This window comes from Cyrtonyx montezumae, unplaced genomic scaffold, assembly GCF_038088225.1.
Source record: "Cyrtonyx montezumae isolate F1298 unplaced genomic scaffold, pur_monq_1.0 scaffold_31, whole genome shotgun sequence".
Taxonomy (NCBI): domain Eukaryota; kingdom Metazoa; phylum Chordata; class Aves; order Galliformes; family Odontophoridae; genus Cyrtonyx; species Cyrtonyx montezumae.
In genome coordinates this window covers 5,203,185-5,223,609 of record NW_027072036.1, presented here as the reverse complement: position 1 = coordinate 5,223,609, position 20,425 = coordinate 5,203,185, and the positions used below count along the sequence as shown (strand labels likewise).

General features: G+C 67.8%; 1 protein-coding gene across 1 annotated transcript; it reads left to right on the top strand.

Annotated features, from left to right (window-relative positions):
• Positions 1–2,749: 2,749 nt before the first annotated feature.
• On the top strand, positions 2,750–19,375 carry ADGRB2 (adhesion G protein-coupled receptor B2). Its single transcript, XM_065744633.1, has 29 exons — positions 2,750–3,563; positions 6,439–6,522; positions 7,477–7,641; positions 9,415–9,579; positions 10,257–10,421; positions 10,489–10,590; positions 10,675–10,781; positions 11,114–11,308; positions 11,398–11,466; positions 11,839–11,947; positions 12,033–12,179; positions 12,430–12,505; positions 12,587–12,689; positions 12,778–12,821; positions 13,603–13,729; positions 14,167–14,270; positions 14,568–14,670; positions 14,788–14,938; positions 15,135–15,204; positions 15,303–15,369; positions 15,451–15,536; positions 16,705–16,876; positions 16,945–17,040; positions 17,182–17,221; positions 17,377–17,996; positions 18,198–18,233; positions 18,407–18,511; positions 18,598–18,651; positions 18,794–19,375. Exons 1-29 carry the CDS (start codon positions 2,759–2,761, stop codon positions 18,980–18,982), a joined length of 4,356 nt encoding a protein of 1,451 aa, XP_065600705.1. The 5' UTR covers positions 2,750–2,758; the 3' UTR covers positions 18,983–19,375.
• Positions 19,376–20,425: the final 1,050 nt, after the last annotated feature.

Here is a 20,425-nt window from a genome sequence, read left to right as displayed (position 1 = left end):
GGAGCCCCCCGCCCCTTTGCACGGTGTGTGTGTGTGTGTGTTGGGGGGGGTGCAGGAGGGAGCAGCACCGCAGCCGCCCCTCAGCGCAGCGCAGTCCCCAATCCGGGCCTTGCTTCTGGAGAGGAGTTTTACCAACAGCAGTTAAGTGAAATAAATAACGCGGCCGCGCTTGGCAGCCAAAGCGGCCCCGACAATGACGGCTCCGCGCCGCTGTCAGCCCGTGTGCCCCGGGGGGGGGCGGGGGAGGGGGCGGCATTGGGGGCGGAGGGCCGCGCTGCGAAGCCGACCCCGCTCTGAGCGCACACGTGCGCGTCCGCGGCATCACGAGCGCGCACACGCCGGGGTGCACACGTGTGCACGTGCGTGCTTTGCAGGGGGGTGCCGCGGTCCCGGGGGTCGGGGCTGGGGGGGGTGGGGGGAAGGAGGGCTGCGCTCTCGGGTCCGCTCCGCTCTTTCATCTGGAGGAGCTCAGAGCGTTAAGGAGGGACGGAGGGGGGGGCGGCAGCGGGAGGTGAGCGCGGGGGGGCGGCTCTGCGGATCCCCGCGGCCTTTGAAGCGGCGGCGGAGATCCCGGGAGTGGGAAGCGGGCGGGCAGCTCACCTCGCGGGAGGAGCTCGTTACTGCGCTTTGTTCGCCGGTGGTCACCGCTGGGCAGCAGCGATGCGCGGGGATGGGATGGAGCCGAGCCGTGCCGAGCCGTGCCAAGCTGTACCGAGCTGTACCGAGCCGTGCCGAGCCACCCACCGCCCCCCTCTCCCCCCCCACATTGCTTTCCAGCCCGGTGCTCCTCTGCCCGGTGCTGCAGCGCTGCCCGAGCCCCGCTCTCTCCCTTTGTCCCTCTCCTCCCGACGTCACCCGGACCGTGCGACTCATTCAGCTCATTAACGCAACACTGCCTGCTTAAAAAGCGTGTCACTTAAACCCCAAATCTCCTTTACTTTGCTATTAATCGTTCCTCAGATTATTAATGCCGGCGGGGCTCAGTGACGCCCGCTCATCACTGCTGGGGCGATGTGTTCCCCTCCGCCACTGCACAGAGGAACCTTTGCTCCCAGCAGCGGGGCCACGTGCAGGGCTGGGTGGGATCCCCCATGAAGTCGATATGTGGGGCAGTGCTGTGGGGCAGTGCCCCCTCCTGCTGCTGGAGCCTGCAGGCATCGCGCTGGGCTGGAGGGATCCCGGTGGTGACGGATGCCCACTCCCCGACGGAGCCGCCGCTCCTCCCGCTGTGGCTCCGCGCTGTCATTTCCACGCAGTCGTTTCCCAGCTCTGTAATGGCTCTTTAAAAAGCTTTAATTAAAAACCCAGCCCTCCCCTCAGCCCGGGCGGGGAACAAAGGGAGACGAGAGGGGCTGGAGCAGTGCGCATTGTGCCAGCGGTGCCAGCAGCGTCTCCCTGAGCCCTGCGGGGTGCTGGGAAGCAGCAGGGCTCGGGGAGCAGCGGGGACCCCCACGGCTCCCAGCATGGCGAGGTGCGTGCTCCCCAGCTCGAGGTGTGGGGCGGTTTTGGGGCGGTGCTGCGCGGTGCGATGTCCCCGCGGCGGTGCGGGGTAGGGCAGCTGCCAGCCCTGCAGCTCCGCGTCCCCCGCGGGTCGCTCGGCGCTTTGGATGTTCAATATCTGCTCGGGCTCAGCGTGCGGCCCAGTGAAATATTTCCACTGCAGCGGCAGCACTCGCTGCGGGAGCGGGGCCGGTGCTGAGCGAGGCCGTGGGCAGCGGCCGTGCGGTGCTGTGGGGTCGGGGTGTGGGGTGCTCCCTCTCGGCAGTGCGGTCGGGATGCAGGGAGCCGTGCTGCCAGTGGGGATGGAGCGTTCCCTGCTGCTGCTGCCGGGTGAGGGAAGCGAAGCAAGCACCATCTTGTGTCCCTGCCAGGCTGCGGGAGCCCCTGCTCAGCTCGCTGCAGAGCGGAGCGTGTCCCCGTCTGACCTCCTCCTCCTCCTCCTCCTTCTCCTCCTCCTCCTCCTCCTTCTCCTCAAAGCCGCACACGGTGGGATCCTCCGGGGTGCCCCGTGTCCCTGATGGTGTCTGTGATGCCTGGGGAGCTCCGGTGGGGACACGGCGCAGCTCACAGCTCGTGGGGTCCCCTACTGAGCAGGGCAGGAGTGCTTCCATGTGCTCCCCCCACATCTTACACCTGGGGGTCCCAGCTGCGCCTCCCAGCTGCCCGCCGTGCCTCCCTCCCCGTGCACGTGCTGCCAGCACTGAGCCCCTGTGCCTGTTGCATGTGAGCTGGATTATTTTTAGCTCCCTAATGTGCCCTGCACCGCTTCAGCGCAGCCTCAGCCGCGGCTCAGCTCCTGCCCGGTGCAGGGGGTGCCCGGCTGCCAGCAGTCAGGGCAGGATTTGGGACGTGGAAGAGCCTGAGGACGGGGGGCTGCCCCCCGGCCCTCCCCGGTTGTTCCCCTCCCCCACAGAGCAGTGCTGATGTGTGCTCGGTGCCCTTGGCCGCTGTAAGGCCGCGCTCCGGTCCTGCTTTATAAGGCCACCACGTGCATTATTTTATTAATGAGTTATTACAAAGCTATCAGCAGCAATGCTCTGCACACCCCGTGTGCTTCCCAAGAAACCGGTGCTGGAGTGATCGCTCGGCCCATGCTGGGGTCTCAGGGTGGGGGTGGGGATGCCAGGACAGCTGCGTGCTGCCCACCCCCTGCCCGGCACCCTGCTGCAGCTCCCAGGGAGCGCTGCCCCCTGTGCCTGCCCGTTTGTCCTTCTGCTCCTCAGTCCGTCCGTGTCTCCCACAGGGCAAATGCCATAGGATGACCGCTGCTGGTCCCCTCTTACTGGCTGTGATATCGTCTGTCCTGTGGCTCACGCGGGGCTTCGACCCGGCTCCCAGCGCCTGCTCTGCTCTGGCCTCTGGCGTCCTCTACGGCTCCTTCTCTCTCAAGGACCTCTTCCCCACCATCTCCTCCGGCTGCTCCTGGACCCTGGAGAACCCCGACCCCACCAAATACTCTCTGTACCTCCGCTTCAACCGTGAGGAGCAGGTGTGCACCCACTTCTCGCCCATGGTGCTGCCGCTCGACCACTACCTGGCCAACTACACCTGCGAGCCACGCACAGAGCCCGCCAGCCCCCCGCCCTCCCCACACCCCGAGGAAGAGGAGGAGGAGGAGGAGGAGGAGGAGGGGGAGGAAGCCGAGCTGGAGCTGTGCGAAGCAGCGGGGCCCTTCACCTTCCTTCACTTCGACAAGAACTTCGTGCAGCTGTGCCTGGCGGCCGAACCCGAGGCTGCCCCGCGCCTGCTGGCCCCGCAAGCGCTGGAGTTCCGCTTCGTGGAGGTGCTGCTCATCAACAACAACAACTCCAGCCAGTTCACCTGCAGCGTGCTGTGCCGCTGGCTGGAGGAGTGCCTGCAAGCCCCCGGCGCCCGGCGCTGCGGCCTCAGCCACGCGGGTTGCAGCTGCCAAGCAGAGAGTGCCCCGGCACCGCGGCACAACGGCACGCGGCACCCCGCTGCCCGCACAGCCCCCCCCCCCGCTGCCACCCCACGCTGCTGCCCCCAAACTGAGCTGCACTCCGCCACGGGCAACGAGTTGGAGCTGCCCGAGGCCCCGCACGGTGAGTGGGGCGGGATGGGGGGCAGTGGGATGGGGTTGGGGGATGGGAGTGGTGTGGTCCCTGGGGGTGGAGGTGCAAATCTGCTGCTGGGTAACGTGGGGAGGGGGAACGTGCAAAAGATGGGCCTCGCTCATGCACACTGCCGTCCCAGATGGTGCTGTGCTCGGAGCAAACGACGAATCCTAAGGATGTGTGTGCTCCTCGGGATAGGACGGTGCAATCCGGGCGCTGTGCACCGAGCAGGAGCACCACGCAAGGGTCAAATCCTTCCGTGCGCGCTCCCCGGGGCCGCGAAGGAGGGTGTGCACGGTGTGTGCCGTGCACGGAGCCCACGGAAGGGCTAAACCCCTCCCGCTCCCGGCTCTGCCGCAGCTCTCTGAGCAACACCCTGAGCTCTCCGAGCCGCAGCTCGCTCTGCCCTGCACATCCCCCGCGCTCTGCACGGCTCTTTGAGCACGGGCTGCGCAGCCCCAGGGCCCCGCTCGCCTCCTGCGCGGCCACGCTGCTGCTCTCCTGAGCGCGGGCCCGGAGCAGGAGCGCTGTCACTCTGCATCGGTGCCGACGTGGAAAACAATTTGCAGGTAAAATGACCCTTTCCCACGGCAAATTACCCTTGACTGCTGCAGCCCGTGCTCTTGTTATTCCAGGCAGGATGGCTGTTAACCAGGCGCAGCGAAGCCATTTGCTCAGGACGGAATTGCGGGAGCAAATTGCAAGCAAAGCAGATGTGCCCCTCCCCCCACCCCCCGCCCCCCCATGCCCCGAGCGATGGGGCCGGGCTGGTGGGGGGCTGCCCATCCCAACGCTCCCTGCGCACGTGGGGCCGTCCCTGGTGCTTTGGGAGCACATCTGGCCAGATGTTCCCCCGTGCCAGCCCCAGGCGATGCGATGAGGAGCTTATCCCCTCGCGCTCTTTATCCAGGGCAGCAGATCTGGTGGTGGCGATGGGTTCTGTGTACATATATAATTTCATTGGGCTTTAGCATTTATTTCAGGAGCTAAATGTCATTACGGGCAGATCCCCCAAATAAATCCCCGGTCCGTTTCAGCTGCGTGGCTATAAACCTCCTCATCCCGAGGGGAGCTCCTTGAGCTGATTTTTTTCTTCTCCTCCCCCCCCCCCCCCTTTTATATGGCAGGATTAGGAGCTCAGCGTGGGGTCCAGGCGCCATCCCATCGCGCTGTGTCCCCGTGCACACCGGGCGCTCACGTGCGTCACTGCTCCCGGAGCACAGAGCATCCTTCATGGCAGCGAGGGGTGCTCCCACCTGGCCTCCCCCGTGCCCCCCGGGGGGAGAATGGGCTCCTTTCAGGGCGGCAGCGGGGCTGGGGCTGAATGGCGCCTGTGAGCAGAGCTTGGCGGGTGCCCAGCGCTGATCTCACCGGCTCTCCTCCGCCGAGAGCCGCAGCCGCTCGGGTTGGCATCAGCCCAGCAGCTCCCGGGGCCTCCCCGTTCCCAGCCACGGTGGTGCCACGGGGTCCCCATCCTCGACGTTTTCCCCTTTACACCGTGGGAGCCGAAGGGATGCGGCCTCATCCCCATCCGCGGCGGTGCCACCCCCAGCACAGTGCCCAAAGCGATGCAGTGCCCGGAGTGCAGCCCCACGTGGGTGTTAATCCCCCACTGGTGGGGGGTGGAGGGTCAGGGCACCGTGGGGTGGCTGCGTGTGTCACAGCTGTGCCATCCACGTCTCTGCCAGCGCTGTCTCAGCCCTCCGTGCTCAGCTCATGGGGCCACAGTGCCCCACAACTGCCACCACCGCAGCGGTGATGCCGGGATGGGGCTGTGGGCCCCCACACTGTAGGGACACGGCCGTCACGGGTGGGGGGCAAACTGAAGGGCCCCCTCCTGGCAGCCCTCAGGTCAGATGCTACAGGGGCAGCAGGGTTGGGGCACTGCTGCGGGCAGAGCCCTGCGGGGAGGACCGGGATTTAGTGCTCTCCAAAGGAAATTGAATTTGGTGTCTCTGTCGAACACAGCTGGGCAGAGCACCCTCGTATATCCTCTGGATTTATGGCTTCCCTGGGCTCTCCCGGGGAGGCGTGTGGCCGTGCCGTGCTGCTCGCAGGGCTGCGTGATGCTGAGCAGCACCTGGAGGTCTCACATCCCCGTGCGAGCAGAGAGCGGCTGCGCCCCAGCTCAGGACCACGGCCGGGCAGGGTCAGGCTGAGCTGTGGGGAGGTCCATCTGAGCCTGCAGGGGGAGCACAGCTCTGTGCTCCATGTCCCCGTGTCGCTTCCCATCCATCCCATGGGGATGTCACCGTGCCAAGGCAGTCACACCACCCCAGCTGGCATGGCAGTGGGGTGCCACGGGGCTCCAGGATCTGTGCGCCCACTGCAGCCCACTCTGCCAGGGGACGGGGGCACCACCTCCATCCCGATGGCACCTGGGTGCGGTGTCGGGGGACACGGGGGACCCCAGGAGGGTCTGGGTGGGGGGATGGGGTAGGGCAGCCCCTGTGCCTCTCTGCGTGCCAGTTAATTTCACGCCAAATGCTCCTGATGGATCTCTTGTTATTTTTGGTGAGCTGAGCCATAAATTTGTGCCACCTCACTGCAGCAATCTGTTCAGTGGGGAAGGGAGAGCACTGCTGCTCGCCGCTGCCGGGGTGCCCGGGGGACAGCGATGCCCCGGGGTGCAGGGCTTGATTTCCGCTCACACGACCAAAACACAGCGCTGGCAGAAGTGCGATGCGTTTTGGGGCCGCAGGTGTGCTCAGGGGTGGCACTCTGGGGGGACACTGTGAGGTGGGATGAGGGTGCCCAGCCCCACGCTGTCCCCCATCCCCACGCTGTCCCCACGTTGTGCTGTCCCCACACCACCCCATCCCCGTGCCCTGCCCCCTCTCACCGCAGCCCTTCTCTCTTCCAGGCAATGCTGCTGAGGAGAACCAGAAGGTGAAGACGCAGTGGCCGCGGTCGGCGGATGAGCCGGGGGTGTACATGGCCCAGACAGGTAGGGCGGGGGGGGCAGCACTGAGCTGGGCCGCGTGTGCTGCAGGCGGAGTGACTTCCTTTGCTTCCAGCCCACGGACCGACTTCATTTGCTCCGTTTATACGATTTTCCTCCGAGGGTTGTAAAGCAAAAAGGAAAAAAAAAAAAAAAGAAAAGGAAAGGGAAGAAAAAAAAAATCTATTAATTGTTTCGTTCAAATGTATTTATTTGGCAAATTCATCTGGGTAATTGCAGCGTGGTGCTCCCCCCCCCCCGAGCTCCTCCTGATTGATGGGCCTGGAGGCGAGCAGAGATGGATGGGCCCCTGCACCACTGTGTGTGCCTGGCATGCAGATCTCCCACAGCCTGCTCCTCCCCCCCGGAGCTGCTGGGCACAGCGTGGGGCACGGGAACGCCCACTGTGGGGGCACCCAGCCCCGAGTGGGACCCCGTGGGGGTGGGGGCGGCCCCATCCCCCCATGCTGCAGGCATCTCGGTGGGAGCAGAGCCCGCCTGCAGGACCAACTGCCCCCTTCAGAGCCCTCCCCCCGTGTATTCCTTTTTAATTTAAACTGATGGCCTTTTCTTCTGGCCTGTCCAATAGCTTCAGATGGATCATCAAGCTTCATCAGAGCCGGGTGCTCACAAATGTCAGCGGTGGGGGGAGGGCGGGCGGTGCAGAGTGTGTCACATCCCCCCCCCCCCGGGCACCCAGAGCTCGTGCAGTGCTGGGACCCCCACACAGGGTCACATCTTTGCCCTGACCCTATTTTCCAGGTTTTGGAGCAGCATTGCCACGATGGGGGCTCCTTCACCCAGCTCACATCCTTGGCGTGCTCGTGCCCACTGTGCCCATGGCTGCTGCCCACCTGCATCCCAACCCCCATCCCCAACCCCACCCCTATCCCCGTCCCCAAGGGGACCACGCGGCGCTCCCTGGGCGGTCCCCATCCCTCACTCCCCGTCTGCCCCCAGGGGACCCCGCGGCGGAGGAGTGGTCGCAGTGGAGTGTGTGCTCTCTGACGTGCGGGCAGGGCTCCCAGGTGCGGACGCGCTCCTGCGTCTCCTCTCCCTACGGGACGCTGTGCAGCGGGCTGCTGAGGGAGACACGCACCTGCAACAACACGGCCACCTGCCCAGGTATGGGGCACGGGGGGGGCAGAGGGGCACCGGGGGGTGGGGACAGCGGCCTTGTGCGTTTGTGGAAATGGGGGGAAGTGAGGAGGGGGCTCCGTGCAGAGGCTTCCCCATCGCCTCACCTTCCCAGCAGCACCGGCTCCCGGGGAGCGCTGTGCTGGAGGAGCAGTGCGGTGTGTGTGTGTGCCCCACGGTGTGTGTGTGCCCCACGGTGTGTGTGTGTGCCCCACGGTGTGTGTGTGTGCCCCACGGTGTGTGTGTGTGCCCCACGGTGTGTGTGTGCCCCACGGTGTGTGTGTGTGCCCCACGGTGTGGGGATGGGGCCGATCCCCATCTGTGCAGGGCAGGAGGCAGCGAGCTGTGCTATGGGCTGTGGGCAGGAGCAGCAGGATGGATGCCTGCTGAGCACTGTGTGTCTCCCGTGGGGCCGTGGGGAGCAGCGTGGCTGCAGCACGCAGGCTGTGCGCTCCGTGACACGTGGGTGCTCCCGTGGGTGCGGGGGCTGATGGGGACATCTCAGCTCACAGCGCATCCCTGAGGACGCCTGGGGAGCTGCGTGGTCCCGGGCTGTTTCCAGATGAGCTGAGCTCGTGTGATTAGCGTGGGGAAGGGGCTGCACACAAGTCGCGGTGCCAGGCTGAGCGGGCGCGGGGTGCACACACCGACGGGATCCCAGCAGGGAGGCTGGAGCAGGGCAGGGAGCCGCGGGGCATCGCTGCTGCCTGCTCGGGCTGATAGGGCACGGAGGCAGGGAAGGTGCGGCTGACGCCGCGGGGCCGTGCCCAGCAGTGCCCCCGGGCACGAGGGGTCTGTGACGGCCAGGACCCCTCGGCGCCGGGAGGAGGGCACGCAGGGAGGCTGCAGCCTGCGGGTCGGGCGTGCCGTGATGGCCCTGTGCTGTGTTGCAGTTCACGGCGCATGGGAGGAGTGGTCCCCGTGGAGTCTGTGCTCGGTGACCTGCGGGCGAGGGGCCAGGACCAGGACGCGGCGGTGTGTGGCCCCGCAGCGCGGAGGGAAAGCCTGCGAGGGCCCCGAGCTGCAGGCCAAGCCCTGCAGTATCGCGACCTGCCCGGGTCAGTACCCCTCCCCTCTCCCCCTGCTCCGTGTCCCCAGCCCTGGGACAGCCAGGAAAAGAGCTGTGGGTGAGGGCTGTGCTCCCGGTGCAGGGGCTGCAGTGGTGTGAGGTTCAGGCATGGCAGCCACGGGGACGTGGGGCAGCGTGGGGACACAGAGATGCACCCACGCAGGGGTCCCCACGGAGAGCCAGCCGCGCTGCAGGGCCCGGAGCCCCCGCGGGCACAAGGAGCCATCCCCGGGGCGTGCTGGCACCTGGGGTGGCACGGGGACAACGTGGGGCAGCAGGGAGGTGCAGGAGGCAGCAGACGCTCTGGCTGTGTGCGTTCCCCACTGTGTCGGGGCCGTGGGCTGCGGGGACACTCCACGTGCGCTGCAGTGACGCAGGGGGAGCACGGGGTGCACAGTGTGCACCCAGCCTCACCCCACGGGGCTGCGTCCCCGCTGCTCGCGGTGGCTTTTGTCACCCGGAGTGCAGGAGTCTGTCAGGGCTCGTGGTGCAGGGGCACTGCTGTGCTGGAGGAGCGGTGCTGTGGGGTTTGGGGTTCCCGGTGGCCGTACCCCGGACAGAGCGCAGCCCGGTGATGCCAGCTCGGTGTGGCGAGGTCGGAGCCGTTGCACGCGGGGCGCGGGGCGGGCGGTGGGCAGCAGGGGCTGCTGGTGTGCAGGGACTGACCCGGCTCTGTCACTTTGTCCCCGCAGTGGAAGGGCAGTGGTTGGAATGGGGCGCCTGGAGCCGCTGCTCCGTCACCTGCGCCAATGGCACTCAGCAGCGCACGCGCAAGTGCAGCGTGTCGGCCCACGGATGGGGGGAGTGCCGGGGGGCCCACGCCGATGCCCGCGAGTGCTCCAACCCCGTGTGTCCCAGTAAGGCTCCGTGTGTTTGGGGGGGTCTGGGAGGGAGGGTGTGATTCTGCCTTCATGCTTCTGCGGTGTCGCTGTTGGTGATGCGCTGGCACGCTTGTGGGGCCGCTGATGTGGGTGTGGGTTCATGGGGAGCAGGAGCAGAGAGCGATGCTGGGGGGCAGCAGCTGCCCACCTCACACAGGTTGCTCCCTCCTGGAGGAGATGTCTCCGTGCTCATGTCCCTGCTGCTCCTTGCACCGTGCTGGGTACCCATCGGTACCCGGTGCACAGCGCACTACGGTGGGACCGAGATCCGCCCCCATCCCAATGCCCCACAGGGTCCTCGGGATCAGGAATGGGGACGTGGGGCTGAAGGCCTCGTCCCGTCCCTCCCGCCCTCCTCCCGTCCTTCATCTCCCCTTGCACCAGCTGCAGGTGTGGAGGGAGGGGCTGTAGGGTGGGGGCAGCTCTGCAGGGCGCCCTTGTGCTGCCGGCAGTGACGGCAGCTGTGCAGATCGGGGACGATTCTCTCATTGGAAAGAGATTTAAGTTATGGATTCTGGGGATCAAATGCCCCACGGAGCTCTCGATCCGCAGCACAGCAGCCCTGCCCCATCCCCGTCCCCGTCCCCACGCGGCACTGCGTCGCTTGCCGTGCTCAGCACCCCGGGGCCCCCACGGTGTCCCTGTCCCCACAGCCGACAGCAAATGGGGCCCCTGGAACCACTGGAGCCTCTGCTCCAAGACGTGTGACACGGGCTGGCAGCGCCGCTTCCGCATGTGCGAGGGCATCGGCGTGCAGGGCTACCCCTGCGAGGGCACGGGCGAGGAGGTGAAGACCTGCAATGAGAAGAAGTGCCCAGGTATGGGGCAGCCCCCAGCGCCCACCCCGGGGCCGGGGCTGCGGCTGACCCCCTTCGTGCCCCACAGCGTACCACGAGATGTGCAAGGACGAGAACGTCATGCTGATGACCTGGAAGAAAACCGCTGCCGGGGACGTCATCTACAACAGGTGTCCCCCCAACGCCACAGGTGAGGGGCGCGGGGTGGGCAGCCCCCCACCCCCCATCCCTGGGGGTGCTGCTGTTGAGCCCCCCGCCCTCGTTTTCCACGCAGGGTCCGCCAGCCGCCGCTGCCTGCTGAACCCCCACGGGGTCGCGTACTGGGGCGTGCCCAGCTTCGCCCGCTGCATCTCCCACGAGTACCGATACTTGCATCTCTCAGTAGGTGCACGCTCCGTCCCCTGCCCCCGTGGGTCCCCAGCCCCTGTCCCCTGCTGTCCCTGTGTGGGGTGGGGGTCCCGTTAGTGCTCTTCCCGCTGCTCAGGGCGGTTATTTCACTGCCCCGTGGGTAACCGGGTGGGGAAACCGAGGCGGGTGGGGAAGGAGAGCACCATCCTGCATCCAGAAGGGGACCCCGCGCTCGCCGTGTCCTCACAAAGCGGCTCTTGGCACGGGGAAGACCCCCCCGCCCCCTTTTCCTGCTGCTCTCCTAATTAATCTGATTAGCTCCGGCCCGGTGTGACGCCGCTGTCCCCGCCCTCTCCCTGATCCAGCTGCGGGAGCACCTGGCCAAGGGGCAGCGGGTGCTGGCGGGCGAGGGCATGTCGCAGGTGGTGCGCAGCCTGCTGGAGCTCATGGCCCGCAAGAGCTACTACAGCGGGGACCTGCTCTTCTCCGTCGAGATCCTGCGCAACGTCACCGACACCTTCAAGAGGGCCACGTACATCCCGTCCTCCGAGGACGTGCAGGTAGCGGGACGGGGACGCGTGGGACACCGTGGGGAGGGGGTGGTGGTGGTGGTGGTGGTCCCCGGCGCCGCTGAGCCCCGTCCCCGCAGCGCTTCTTCCAGGTGGTGAGCTACATGGTGGATGCGGAGAACAGGGACAAGTGGGAGGACGCGCAGCAGGTGAGCAGCGTGGCCACGGTGTCCCCACGGTGTCCCCATAGAGCATCCTAAGGTATTCCTACAGTGTCCCCACAATGTCTCCATGATGTCCCAGTGGTGTCCCCACAGTGCCCCCTGCGGTATTCCCATGGTGTTCCCACGGTGTCCCTATGATGTACCAACATTTTCCCAGCGGTGTCTCCACGATCTCCCCACAGTATCCCCATGGCGACCCCGCGGTGTCCCCGCAATGTCCCACTGATGTCCTCACAGTGTCCCCACGGTGCCCTCACCATGTCCTGACGATATCCCCACAATGCCCCACGTTGTCCCCACGGTGCCCCCGTGTTGTCCCGCGGGGGGGCCGCTCCCGGAGCTGCCCGCTGCCCGCAGGTCTCCCCCGGCTCCGTGCACCTCATGAAGGTGGTGGAGGACTTCATCCACCTGGTGGGGGACGCGCTGAAGGCGTTCCAGAGCTCCCTGATCGTCACTGACAACCTGGGTGAGCAGCAGGGGGCGGGGGTGGGGGGGCGGGGGTGGGGGGGGGTGGGGGTGGGGGTCCCGGGGTGACCCCGCTGTGCCCGCAGTGATCAGCATCCAGCGTGAGCCCGTGTCCGCCGTGTCCAGCGACATCAACTTCCCCATGAAGGGCCGCCGGGGCATGAAGGACTGGGCACGCAGCTCCGAGGACAAGCTGTTCATCCCCAGGGAGGTGCTGAGCCTCGCCTCCGCCGGTACGGGGCACGCGAGTGTGCACGCGTGTGCACGGGGGTGAGCACACGCATCCGTGTGCGGGCCTGGGGGTATGAGCGTGCACATGTGAGCGTGCACTTGGCTCTTTGTGCGTGGACATGTGTGTGTGTGCACGTGTGAGAACGTGCATCCCTGGCTCTGTGTGTGTGTGTGTGTACACGTGCAGGAGTGCACACGCGTGTGCCAGGCAGCGGCTCTGCGCTGCAGCACTGCTCTCTGTCCCCTCTGCAGAGCTGGACGAGTCGTCCCACTTTGTCATCGGGGCCGTGCTGTACCGCACGCTGGGACTCATCCTGCCCCCCCCCAGGTGAGTGGGGCTGCCCCCCGTGTCCCCCCGTGTCCCCCCGTGTCCCCCCGTGTCCCCACCACAGCTGCCTCCTCCCCGCAGGACCCCGCTGGCCGTCACCTCCAAAGTGCTGATGGTGACGGTGCGCCCACCCACCAGGCCCTCGGAGCCCCTCGTGCTGGTGGAGCTCTCCCACATCATCAATGTGAGTGTCCCCCCCCCCCCCCGCCCCACTCCTGCCCCATCGCTCCGATGTGGGGCCGGGACCCACCCGTCCATCCATCATCCCACAGGGCACGTCCCACCCGCAGTGCGTCACCTGGGACTACTCGAGGACGTGAGTGGGGCGTGGGGGTGGGGGTGGGGTGCGGGGGGGGAGGTGCTGTCCCCGTGGCCGTGGTGGCTCCGTGGGGTTGGGGTCGGTGCCACCCCCCTCGGCTGTGGGATCATTTTGCGGGTGTGGGTATCGGTTTGTTTCTGCAGACAGATGCCCGCAGCCTGCCAGATGCAATCTGTGAGCGCCGCGCTCACTGCCGTGACAGCACAGAGGGAAAGTAGGGCACGGCGAGGGGGGGCTGCGCCGGGGGGTCAGGGACAGCACCCCTGGGTGCTCTGCGCCTCCGTGTCCCTGGGGCCGGGACAGCCCCACTGGGGGGACTGGTGCTGGGGACTGGTGCTGCCCGGAGGTGCCCTGCGGTGACGGCTGTGGCTGTGATGAGTGTGGCAGGTCTCAGCTCGGTGTGGGGATGCGTGTTCCCAGCTGTGCTGCAGCCCCACGGCTCGGTCCCTTGTGCCCTATAAGCGTGGGCTCCCCGTCCCAGCACTGCCCCTCGCAGGGGGTGGCCCCGCAGTCGCAGAGGGGGAGCTTTTCCCCCCCAGAATTTGGGTTTGCAGAGGGCACGTTCCTGCACAGGGCACTGGGGACCCCCAGGACTGCCCATGCCCACCCCCCAGGCCTGAACCCCTCTGCCTGGCTGCCCCCCCCCGCCGTCTTTTGGGGTATCAGCACTTGGTGCCACTCTGCGGGGCCGAGCGAAGGGTTAACGCGGAGCTGCGAGGGGCTGGAGGTCTGATCGCTTCAAATTGCTCTCTCCCTCTCACGCTGTCCCATTAATCAGCGATGCTGGCTTGGGAAACTGGGACACGGAGAGCTGCCAAACCCTGGAGACCCTCCCGGCGCACACCAAGTGCCAGTGCCGCCGGCTCGCCACCTTCGCCATCCTCGCGCAGCTGCCCAGAGACCTGGTAGGGGGCAGCGGGTGGGGTGGGGGCAGCGGGTGGCAACGGGAGCGCTGTGGGGTGGAGTGGGGGTCCTGGGGGGGGGGATGGGGAGGGGTTGTGGCCGTGGATCCGAGCGGGTGTGCACTGGGGGATGTCAGAGCCGGGGGGGGTCCTCCCTGTTTGGGGTCCCGGAGCCCCGAGGATGCGCTTGGGTGCAGGGTGCTGCAGGGCTCTGTGTAGGGGAGGGGTCTCAGCCCCCCTGGTGTAGGGCCCCCGCCCCATTGCTATTCTGCCCACATCCCTCGTTGGCATGGAGATGGGCACGGGTCCCCGGGAAGGTGCCCTGGCTGCATCATTGCCACCGCCCACCCACACGGGGGGTCCCCAGTGGGGGCAGAGGGGTCCAAGCAGGGAGCTGCCACAGGGGGGCTGCACTCAGCTTCGCCCCCTTTCCCCGCCAGGCCATGGACCCCTCGGGCAGCCCGTCGGTGCCGCTGATGATCGGCTGCGCCGTGTCCTGCGTGGCCCTGCTGACCCTGCTGGTGATCTACGCTGCGTTCTGGAGGTGAGAGTGCAGGGGGTGGGGGCAGCGGGGGGCACCCGAAGCGTGAGAGGGGTGGGGAGTGGGGCTGGAAAAGGGGGCACAGTGTGAGCTGTGGGGTCGGCTCAATGGGATACCACGCGGGGAAGGGGTTGACTGTGGTGAGATTGGGTTAGGGTGGGCCCTGTGGGGTCAGGGCAGCGCCAGCAGTGCTTTAGGGACATGGGATGGGGCAGGGAGGGGGCAGGGAGGGGGCAGGGAGGGGGCAGGGAGGGGGCAGGGAGGGGGCAGTCCAACCCCCCCAGCCTCTCTGCCCCCCAGGTTCATCAAATCGGAGCGCTCCATCATCCTGCTCAACTTCTGCGTCTCCATCCTGGCCTCCAACGTCCTCATCCTGGTGGGGCAGTCCCAGATGCTGAGCAAGGTGGGCACCGCGCCGCGTCCCACCCCCGGCTCCCACACCGCGTTGGGATGAACTCAATCTCAGGATTAAACGCTCTGGGGGACGTTCACCGCCCTCAGCGTCCCCGTGTCCCCGCAGGGGGTGTGCACCATGACGGCCGCCTTCCTCCACTTCTTCTTCCTCTCGTCCTTCTGCTGGGTGCTGACCGAGGCCTGGCAGTCGTACCTGGCGGTGATCGGCCGCATCCGGACGCGCCTGGTCAGGAAACGCTTCCTGTGCCTGGGATGGGGTAAGGGCTGCTGGGGACGGAGGGTGGGCACCGGGGTCCCTGCGGGATTGGCGGAGAGCAGCGTGGCCCCCGCCCCGGGGTGCGGTCCCATAGCTGTGGCCCCGGTCCCCGTCCGCACCCGTCGGGGCTGTCGTGGAGGCGCCAGGGAGTGCAGCGCTGCCCCCCCCCCCCAGCTCGGCCCTCCCTCCCACCCCAGGTTTGCCAGCCCTCGTGGTCGCTGTCTCTGTTGGCTTCACACGGACCAAAGGCTACGGGACATCGAGCTAGTACGTGGGGATGGGGGGCACGCCAAGCTGGGGGTGGGGATGGGGAGCGGGTGGGGGGGCGTCCCCTCCCCACGCCCCTGACCCCCCGGTCCCCGCAGCTGCTGGCTCTCGCTGGAGGGCGGTTTGCTCTACGCCTTCGTGGGACCTGCAGCCGTCATTGTGCTGGTAGGACGGACCCCCTCGGACCCCAGACCCTCCGTGTTGTGGGGGCCGCGGTGCCCTAACCCCAGCTCCGCTCCCCCCAAGGTGAACATGCTGGTGGGCATCATCGTCTTCAACAAGCTCATGTCCCGCGATGGCATTTCAGATAAGTCCAAAAAGCAGCGAGCTGGGTGAGTGCCCTGAGCCTGGTGGGGCCGTGTGGGGCCGGTGCGGAGCCCCCTGCCCCGCTGTGGGGTGGGGGCTGTGGGGGCTCACGGGCGTGGGCTGAGCATGGGACAGAGCTCATCACACCAGCGGGAAGGGGGACAGAAGCTGGGGCAGCTCTTTCGCTGGAGGCTGTGGGGGGCAGCGCATGGGGAGGGGGCTGTCACCCCAAGGAGAGGGGCTGTGGACCCCCCCCCGCTGCCGCTCGGCCACCGCTGCAAACCATTAATGGCTCTGCTGCCCCAACTAACCCTCTTTCTCTTTCTCTTTCTCCTTCCATTTGCTTTCTGCCCATGTCCATCCATCCATCCGTCCGTCCCTCCCGCTGTCCCCCCCCCCTTGCTGCCCCCGCCTGCCCGCCCCGCGTGGCCCTGTCCTGGCCGCGGGGTGCCCGGGGGGTGGTGGGCACGTAGCTCGAAGCCCCCCCCCTGTGGCAGCCTGCTGCTGAAATGCACCAAGTGCGGCGTGGTGTCCAGCGCGGCCATGACCTCCGCCACCGCCAGCAGTGCCATGTTAGTGCCCGCCACGCGCCCGCTGCGCCCCCACCCCGAGCACAGCCTGTACCGGGGTGGGAGGAGGGGGGGGGGTCCGTACGTGGGGTGGGCACTGGGCACCCCCGTGGGGTCAGGGATGGGGTGTGGGACCAGGCTGTGTGCTCGGGGCGGCCCCGGGCGCGGGGTCGCGTGCCCCCCGCAGCCATCCCCCCGCATGGCATGGCTTCTGCCGTCACCTCATCGCCGGGGTCGGGGCACAGGGGCTCTGCTCCTCCTGCTCGGGGTGGGGGCATCGGGGTGGGCAGCACGGGAGCCCTTTTCTGGTGCTGAGCCCCCCCCCCGGGTGCTGGTGGGACTCCCCTCCAGCTGACGTCCCTGCTGCAGGGGATGCCGCCCCAAAAGGCGGTACCCAAAACTGCCCTTTGTTCTGGGGGAGAACCCTGGGACCCTCACCCTCACGTGGGTGATGCCACCAGCACTCACCCAGCACCGGACTGGGGACAACGGGCCAGGAGGGGACCCCGGGGGAGTGCTCAGATGCTGCACACGTGGGCAGCCCTGGGGAGCAGTGGGGGGGCTCGGGGCTGCGTGGGTGCACCCCACCGGTGGGCTCACCCCCCGCCCTCTCTCCCTGCCCCAGGGCATCGCTGTGGAGCTCCTGCGTGGTCCTTCCCCTGCTGGCGCTGACCTGGATGTCGGCCGTGCTCGCCATGACCGACCGGCGCTCCATCCTCTTCCAGGTCCTCTTCGCCGTCTTCAACTCCGTCCAGGGCTTCGTCATCATCACCGTGCACGGCTTCCTGCGCCGAGAGGTGGGCCGGGGGCGCGGGGGCACCCCGCCGCCCGCAGGGGACCCCCATCACCGGCTGTGTCCCTGCAGGTCCAGGACGTGGTGAAGTGTCAGATAGGGGTGTGCAGGAGCGAGGAGAATGAAAACTCACCCGACTCCTGCAAGAACGGGCAGGTGCAGATCCTGGTGAGCGCGGAGGGGTGAGCGGTGTGGGGCGGGCAGGGACCCCCGTGTGCCCCACGGGTCCCCAAGATGCATTCACTCCCCCACCTCTCTCCCTCCTCTCTCTTTCCCTTTCCCTTTCCCCCTCTTTCTGTGTTTTTATAGACAGATTTTGAAAAGGATGTTGACCTGGCGTGTCAGACAGGTGAGGGCTCCCCTGTGCCGTGCGCTGGGGCGGGGGACATTGCTGTGCCATGGGGTGGGCGTGGTGCCCTCACGACGCCAGCGCACGGGGTCTGGGGGCTTGCTCCTTGTCCCCCCCTCTGAGAGGACCCCCTCCGACCCTCTGCCTGCCCGCAGTGCTCTTCAAAGAGGTGAACACCTGCAACCCCGCCACCATCACCGGCACTTTGTCTCGCATCTCTCTGGACGGCGACGAAGACCCCAAACTCAACACCAGCTCAGAGGGCAACCTGGGCTTCTCCAGCCTGCCGGGCAACATCCCCACCGCCAGCATCCTGGTGCAGGTGCCCAAGATGACGCCCAACGTGGTGGCGGGTTTGGAGCTGGGGGAGCCACCAGCGCAGCTGGAGACACAGGGTCCCGTGTACCTGTGCACCGAGAGCAGCCTGCGGCCCCTGGAGTACGGCTGGCTGCGGGAGCCGCCGAGGGAGAGCGATTATATGGTGCTGCCGCGCCGCAGCCTGCAGCCCTTCCAGCGCGAGGAGGGTCCCAGCACCGAGGAAGGGACCCCCCGTCCCACCGGGGCGGGGGAGGGGGATTCCTACCCCGGCTTCGTCTCGGTGGAGCACGTCAGCGTGAACCTGAGCCAGCCCTACGGGGCGGTGAAGCATCCGTACGGGCTGCAGTTCAAGCAGCACCCCACGGTGCGGCAGATCCTGGCGTCGGAGCTGTCGGAGCGCAGCCGCACTATGCCGCGCACCGTGCCCGGCTCCGCCATGAAAGTGGGGTCCCTGGAGGTGAGCGGGGGGCGAGGGAGGGGCCGGGGGGGCTGGGGAGAGGGTTGTCTGTGTGTGCCGAGGGCTGCGGTGCTGCCCTGTTCCCGTGCTCCCTGCTGGGGGGGGGTGGCTGCGTGGCCCCCAGGGCTCTGCCTTGTCCTGCAAAAACCTCCCCCTGTTCTCATCCCTCTGTTCCCCGCTGCTCCGCGCATCCCCCGCCAGAGGAAGAGGCTGCGGTACTCCGACCTGGATTTCGAGGTGAGCGGTGGCTGTGGGGTGGGGACCCTCGGCTGTGCCGTGTGGGGCCGATGGGGCAGGGGGTCCGCAGCAATGGGTGGGAGGGGGCGGTGCTCGCGGCTGTCCCCACGTGGCTGTGCCCCCGCCCCCCCCCGTGGGTGTGGGGGTGCTGAGGGCTCCGCTCTGCCCCGCAGAAGGTGATGCACACGCGGAAGCGTCACTCCGAGCTCTACCACGAGCTCAACCAGAAGTTCCACACGCTGGACCGGTACCGGGCGCCGGCTGCCGGCACCGTCAAGGTGAGCCCCCGGGCTCCGGTGGGACGGGGCACTGTGGGGGATGTGGGGCCCGGGGCTGCGGAGCTGAGCACCGCCTCTTTGTGCAGCGAGAAAAGCGATGGAGCGTCTCATCAGGGGGTGGGGAGAAGAGCGCGGCCGCTGTAAGTGCGGGGACTGCGTGGGGGGGCTGCGTGGGGACGGGGCTGCGTGGGGATGTCGGGGCCGCATGGAGCGGGGCGGCTGCGCCCGCCGTGGGGCCGGAGCTGTGCAGTGCCACGCGCTGCAGCCCCGCTCGCCCCACAGGACACGGCCGGCCCCGAGGACCCGCAGCCGCCGGCCGCACCGCCCAAGCCCTGGAGCACGTTCAAGGCGATGACCCTGGGCTCGCTGCCCAGCGCACACCGGGACCGCCTGGAGCTGCGCTGCGCGGACTGGGAGGGGCCCTGCGCCGGTCTGGATGCGGCCGACGGGGACTTCCAGACGGAGGTGTGAGCCCCGCGCAGCACCAGCTCGGACGCTGCGTTACTCCGTCCTCCTCCGTGCCCGGGGGGGGGGTCCCATCCGTCGGAGCCATCCCTGCGGGAGGACCGCGCACCCCACGCTCACCCACCGATCACGCGCGCACCCTCCCTGCCCCCCCCCCCCCGGGCAGGACCGGCCGCCCAGGCCCTGGCATCTCCGTTCTTTTCTACCGGGATGTTTCTTCACGCAGTGCACCGTGTGCACGCGCGCGGCGGCCCCGGGCACCCCACGCCCCCCCCCCCCACGCCGGGTGGTGGTCCCGTGGCCGGGCGCCCTCGCCCCGTGGCCGCCCCCCCCCCCCCCCCCTTCCAAGCCGTCCCCACCGTCCCCACCCCACGGGGCAGGTGCTGTCGTTGTTGGAAATAAAAGTTCACTCTCTGTGGTGCCGTGGGGCCGCCACGTGGTGCTTCGAGTGCCACCAAAGGGACGGAGGTGGCACCCGGGGGGGGGACGTGCCTGTCCCAGCACTGCTGTCCCCCACACCTCGGGCTGTGCCCTATGCACGGATCCTGAGTGGGGCTGAGCTCGCCCTGATGAGTGCAGGAGCTGGGAGGGGTGAACGGCACGGTAATTAGTCCACAAGCAAATGAGTAACTTTGGAGTTAGTTGGTGCCCAGGGCGCGGATTTGGGGGGGGGGGAGCAGAGGTGGGACCCACACTCGTGGCTGTGCCGGAGGAATGGACCCTTTGGGTGCTGCCGGCTGCCACCCACATGGCACGGTGGGGAGGGATTGGTCCCCTCAGTGACCTCACAGCGTCTGCGCCCACGGGAGGGGGTGACCCTGCGCTGGAGCTGGCACGGACAGACCCTCACTTTGACCCCACGCAGCTCACTGCTCCTGGAGACGCACCCCCATGGGGACAGAGGCACGCGGGCAGGATGTGACCCCGGAGCACAGCCCTGTCCCCATCCCTTGGCCGTCCCACTGAGCACGGCACGGCCCAGCTCGGCCCAGCGCGGACCGGTTCGGGGTGGGGGCCGCAGGTTGCGTGCTGGGAGCGGGGCCAGCCCCAGTTGTGCAACACATGGGGACCACGCGCGGGGACTGCAGCCGCGCTTCCCAGGGCAGTGCCGCGGGATGGGGGCACTGCTCGCTGCTCCCCAGGGCACGCTGCTCATCGCTGACTGCCGTCACCGCGTCCCCACATCCAGCCCGGCCCAAACTTTGGGGCCAGCTCCGGGTCCCGTCTTTCCCTTCCCAGCCCCACGCAGCAGCACTCCTGGGCAGCTGGTGGCAATTAGCAGCTCTGATTACTCATGGAGACGCCATATGGGTGAGGGAACGGAGCGGGATCGCGGGGGGGGGGGGGGGGGGATGGGTTGGTGGTTTGTGGTTGTGTAGGGGTGGGGCGTGGGGGTCTCCGGCCGCGATGGACGCGCAGTGTGGGAGCGGTGCTTGGGGGGCACAGCGC